This window comes from Gossypium hirsutum, chromosome A11 (genome assembly GCF_007990345.1).
Source record: "Gossypium hirsutum isolate 1008001.06 chromosome A11, Gossypium_hirsutum_v2.1, whole genome shotgun sequence".
Classification (NCBI taxonomy): domain Eukaryota; kingdom Viridiplantae; phylum Streptophyta; class Magnoliopsida; order Malvales; family Malvaceae; genus Gossypium; species Gossypium hirsutum.
Genome location: NC_053434.1, coordinates 24607102 through 24613059, shown reverse-complemented (window position 1 = coordinate 24613059; position 5958 = coordinate 24607102). Strand labels below are relative to the sequence as shown.

At 32.8% G+C, this 5958-nt stretch overlaps 1 protein-coding gene across 1 annotated transcript; it reads left to right on the top strand.

The window, feature by feature from the left end:
• Positions 1–569: 569 nt before the first annotated feature.
• On the top strand, positions 570–3930 carry LOC107895933 (receptor homology region, transmembrane domain- and RING domain-containing protein 1). The gene is made up of 6 exons (XM_016821133.2): positions 570–1061; positions 1235–1462; positions 1587–1979; positions 2414–2511; positions 3453–3545; positions 3617–3930. Exons 1-5 carry the CDS (start codon positions 929–931, stop codon positions 3495–3497), a joined length of 897 nt encoding a protein of 298 aa, XP_016676622.1. The 5' UTR covers positions 570–928; the 3' UTR covers positions 3498–3545; positions 3617–3930.
• The last annotated feature ends 2028 nt before the right edge of the window (positions 3931–5958 follow it).

The following is a 5958-nucleotide window of genomic DNA, read 5'->3' as shown; positions in this document are numbered from 1 at the left end:
AGATGTTGTAATTAACCTAATTTTAACAAAAAAGAAAATAATAGTATGAACAATTGAACTTAAATTTTAAAATTTGAAAAAGTAGAGGTACTAAATTATTAGAAATACAAGTATATAGACTAAATTTCTAATTTTTAAAAAGTAGAGAGACTTTAAGCATATTTAGTTGTAGTGGGACTAATTTAATCATATCCCTATAATAGGACATCCCAAATACATTCACCAATAGCTTCAAATAATGATTCAAATGGGATAAAAATTCAATTCTTTGTATTGATTTTATAACTTCAATTTTTGTTAATTCAATTAAAAATTTGATTGTAAAATAATTTAAACTCAAAAACAGGTTTGAGGTTAAAATGATTTGATACAAATTTAAAGTTTGAAATGATTGGAACTCGAAACCTAAATCCATAACAACTTTAATGGGTGAAATTGCAGCTGAGTGCAATGCATAATTGGCAAAGATAAGGAATAAAAAAAAAATTCAAAAATTCCATAATTACATTCACAATGCTTAGCTCGAAGGAGTTTAAATGTAGGTGAGAAAGCAGAATAAAGAATTGGGGGATATCAAAATGAGTCGCAGTGGGAATGGATAAGTAAGAGAGCAGAGGTTGGTTTAGTAAAATTAGTAGCAATACAGTCCAATCAGATCTTTGCAGCATATTTATGCCTCCCATCTGGACTCTTCTTCAGCAGCTTTCTACAAAAATTGTTATTACTTAATACAACCTTAGCTAATGACCCATTCCATTTGCTTCATCAAAGTCATAAACCCTCCCACTAACAACAAGGCACGCTAATTTGTTACCAATATAAAACGGCGGCGTTTCTATGCAGACCTAGCGTTCTTCTCCAAGTCTCTTATTTTACCTACTGTTCATCACATACCTCCAGAGACCTAAGCTGAAAAGGTTGAAGAAAAATGACAATGAGAGAAGCTCTGCTTGGATTTTCTATTTTGTTAATATTTATTGCTTATTTCATCGAATTTTCGTCTGCTATCGTTGTATTTGAGCCCTTCTCCATTTCCTTCCCCGACCTTCCCGCCAAATTCGGTAACTTTTCTTCTTCTTTTTCATTGTTTGTTTACTGGGAAAATGAAGGAAAGCTTACAAAACTAACTCTTTCAAGCTTAATTTGTTTTTACGCTCTACTTCCATATAAAATTCTAAAACAGAAAAAGAAAAAGTTAAATTCCTTATTTGTTTTTAATTTTTGTGTTGTTTAGCTCGTGGGAATAACACTGCCGTCTGCGGTGCTCTTCAAGTGGCGGATCCCTCGGATGCCTGTACACCGCTCCGAAATGAATTTGGATCCAACAAAACGGGCCCGACAAGGTTTGCTTTGATAATCAGAGGCAATTGTTCTTTCGAGGAAAAAATTCGAAAAGCTCAAAGCGGGGGTTTTTCTGCTGCAATTGTTTACGATGATCAAGATAGAGGCAGTTTAGTTTCCAGTAAGTTAATTTGCTCTTCATTTTTTCATTCAAAATTAATTTAACTGAATTGAGTTCATTATTATTAGTAAAATTTGGAGAATGATTCGATAGTTGATTAATTGAGGTATTTTTTTGTTTGAAGTGATGGCAAACCCTACAGGAATCAAAATTCTTGCGGTTTTTGTTTCTAAATCTGCTGGTGAATTTTTGAAAGATCATGCTAAAGGGGAGAAAGGGGAATGCTGCATTTATCTGCGGCCAAATAGCAAGGCCTTGACAATTTTTGTTATATGTTTCCTATCACTTCTCGTTATAGCAGCTTTCCTGGTGATAGCCTTGATGCCTCCCAGAATTTTGTTGAATTGGCGAAGAAGAAATTTAGTAAAAAGTGTGGATAGTAAGACAGTTGAAGCTCTTCCTTGTGTTGCGTTTGGTTCTGCTCGCTTGAGTCAGTGCCATGCCGGCGAAACTTGTGCTATTTGCCTTGAGGATTATAAGGATGGAGAGATTCTTAAAATTCTCCCCTGTCAACATGGTAGGGTTTGCTCCTGCAGCTTATTGGTAGCCTTTGCTGTGCTTCTTTTCTTGTGTATATCATTGTTTTACCTTCCTCCATGCAAGGATCTGTTTTTCCTTTTACGGGTTAGGTTCAACTCTATAATGTGTAAATAGTGAAAAGACATGATATTTACCAATTTACACAAATCTAAAATATGAGAAAGAATGATATAGAGGAAAGTTTTAAATCCATAGAGCCATAGACCTTTGGTTGTATCAGGGCAGTTTCTGCACTAATGCACATATTCAACCATCCTACTTAGTTCTTTGACTCCATGCTTTAACAAATCTGTTACTTCTATTAGTGGCCGTGGGGAAAAAAATAGATAAATTGCTTTTTGTAAACAGATGAATATCACATTCAAATCTTGTTTCTAGATATTAGTTAATCAACATGAAAGCTGCGTGCAGATTTTCATTCAAGCTGTGTGGAGTCTTGGCTGACAAAGTGGGGGACATTCTGCCCTGTATGCAAACATGATATGATAACCAAAACCGCGTATTCTGAGGTTAGTGAGCAAAGGCCTTCGTTGCATGTTCCTGTTTAGCGATGCTGCTATAATTCTGCTCATTGAATTTTCACATTGTACAGTTACATGGACATCAACACTCATGCCTATATTTTCATTATATGCTATTTTTTTTGTTATTATTATTTTATGAAATCTGAACTTTAAGCTATTGTAAATATGAAATCATCCATAATCATAAGTCACTGCAAGAAATTATAGTGACTGCTGTAATGGCCCTTTGTTGGTCTTGTAAAATCTGACATTTTGCATGTACCATCATGTGTGTCATGATATTAACTATTACGATCTGGTGGTTGGAAGCTTTTATGCTGGACATTGCTTATTGTCTGTGATTTCATAGTCATGCTAAGCCCATGAGCGGTCAATTAACCGGGCACATACAAAAGAGTTGCTTATGAAGGTTAGGGTAATAGTTCTAAGTATTTACTTATAAAGGTATTTGCAAAAGTCTTGATAGCTTGTTGAGCATTGGACATGTTTTCAATTCCAATAAGATAAAAAGTATATGTAAATGATAAAGCATGAATATTTTACTATATCCTGCTGAAAGCATCAGAAGGCTTGTGCTTTTTTATGAGACTTGGTGCTGAACCTCACCCTTAAGCTAACGCGTAAGCTATCTTACAGTTAGCATCTGTGCTTGTTTGTTGGGGTTTGGTTGAGGTAATTTGTTCTTAGGTTGAGAGACATAAAAAGCAATGGAATGAAATGCCCCTATTAATATTTACTTGGCTAGAACTTGGTCTAATTGTGAAAGGATGACATTTAGTGGTGGACCGGATTGGCCTGTCTGTTTAACTTTGTTGTACGTTATGAAGACATATTTTGTCTACCATCTCTCCTTAAATGGCTAAGATAAGAACTTTTGCCCAACATGTTTTATCGATGTCGAACTGTGTTTGGTCTTCCTTCAACAGATCAAGAGGAGCAGCACTGGCGATGCTCATTTGCCTTGGATTTAAAAATTGGGTATCATGTGAATTGTGAACTCCCAAATGGATTATATGGAGGTGTGTGGACACTTTTTTTCCCGAGAAACCTAAGATTTCCATTTTATTTTCGTCCTAATGTCATGTTTCAGTATGTCTTCTGTTGGGCCATCCATCCCTATCAGAAGTTAGTTTCTGCACCCATATGCCTCTTCGAAGCACCGACAAAATGTCTGAGATGATGCTTTGTTGATGTAATCTTTTTATGTAGAGCCAGTAAAAAAACTGTTATTGTGTGATGTCCAGGGGGATGATCGTACCATTTTATTTTCAACCAAAGGGTAGTAAGAAATCCATGTAAATGTTAGTCCAAAATGGCTGAAAATTGTAAAAGCTGTATGTCTTATGCTTGATTGTATATAATTAAAAGAGCTTTCATGTTGCAAGGCTCATCCTCTTTAGTTCACCTGTTTTAAAAGCGGGATTTCCTTCATTCTATTTACAGCTTTAAAGAAGAATGATTTTCTTATAATTAATGCTCAAGTAAATGGAATGACAACTGATGTCACTAGTTTGTGTACTAGGTCAATTTTAATTTTTATATTTTTTAAAATATGAAATTTCAATCCAGTTAAAAATTAGTTATCAAATTTGTTACGTTAAATTCTGTTATTTTTAAATTTTTATGTGGCAAACATTTTGTTTGTTAGGTATAATGTTAGTCTGTAATTTTCACATAATATTCATAAAAAAATTATTTTATTTTAATTAATATATTTAATAGCTGTCGTTCAAGTTAAAATTTGAAAAATAAAAAGTTAAATAATTAAATTGAATAAAATTAATAGTATTTAAAATAAAAAAAATTAAAATTGATTAATTCAAAAATTAATTGGATTAAATTTATAATTTACTTATAATGACAAAAATTGAAATTTCCAGTGTTAGAATTGGGAAAGGACAAGAAATGATTAAACAACCTCATAGGTAGGAGAGGTAGTTGATAGACAGTTGAGATTAGAGAGTCCTAACTGACATAAAGGAAAAAGAAAAAGATCCAGGTTAGGTTAGGTTAGGTTGCAGATTTACTATTGGTAGATGACATGGCACCATGCTATTGCTGTTGCTATTCAAGTTGTTGTACTTCATCCGGTAGAGATGGGCAAAAAGTGCGGCAGCAATTGTCAGGACAGCAGCGGCTTGTTAAACATGTAAGCATAGTTACTTAGACAATCTCCATCAGCAGCTTTTTCCCAGTCAATAATTAACCCAACGTGGAACTGGGAAGAGGATGCCAAATTGCCAATCCAGCAAAAGTATATTACTTTTTGGTTTTATTTTTCCTATCCATATGCTCTGCAAAATTAGTGGTAAATGTTAATTTAAATTTTTTTAAAGAAAATAGATGGATTTTAACTATATTTAGAGAAATATGTTGGTTTTGAGGTAGTAATTGACATGATAAAAAGTGCATCACTTTATACTAAACTCGCTTTTCTTTAACAATTTTGGTCTAATTTATTTTAAAAATTTTTAATTAACATTTTTTTAATCAGATCAAAGAAGTTAAGTTGTAAAAAAATGTATTTGGTATAAAGTGCTTTTCACAAGACACATATTTTCCGTGCCAACTGTCATCGGCCTATATTTTTAAATATCATTAAAAATAACTTATTATCTTAATTTTTTTTTAAAAAAAATGACATTTTACCATTAATTTTGCCAACATACTACTACGCTATAATATCACCCAAGCCTTAGAGAATGAACTTACACCAATACGGATATTCAATGGGTAACATCGGAACTCTCATAATTTTTTCAGAAAAAAAAGAAGAAGAAGAAGACAACCGTCACAGTGAGTTTAATTTTATTTAATGATCTTAATTCTTTTAAATTCACTAACTTTTTAGAAAAGTCATTGTTGACGGAGGTTGATGTTAGATCCTCAACGGTGGTGGTATTGCTCCTTAAGTATTTATGCTCGATTTTATTCTTGGATTTTTGTTTCCCTATTTTAAGAAGAGCTCAAACGAGTTCATAATATTTATTCGGAGCGTTAAGGTTCATTAAGGAAATGTTTTATTATTTTGGCTTTAGTGGGGTTCGAACTTGTGCCCTTAAAGAATCTTAATGTTGGGATTTAGTGTCCTTAGAGTAATATTTTTGTTTAAATGTACTTGTATTTTTGAATAAATCGGTTTAATAAAATATCCCCCAGTTTCATTAATATCTTCGTATATTACCCTCAACATTTTTTGCAAACAAAACAAAATGAAAGCAAATATTGGCTTACTAATTATCTAACATTTAACTAATATTAAGTAGTATTACGTGGTTGGATTGTAATATAGAAAGACAACTTATTTTAGTAGATAATCTAAACACGTTCTTAGTCTAATCGAGATTGAGCAATTGATTGAAAGACTAATATGCCATTTATTAAGTTTAATTGGAGATATACCTTATCTTGGGTATTGAAGCGGATGATTCC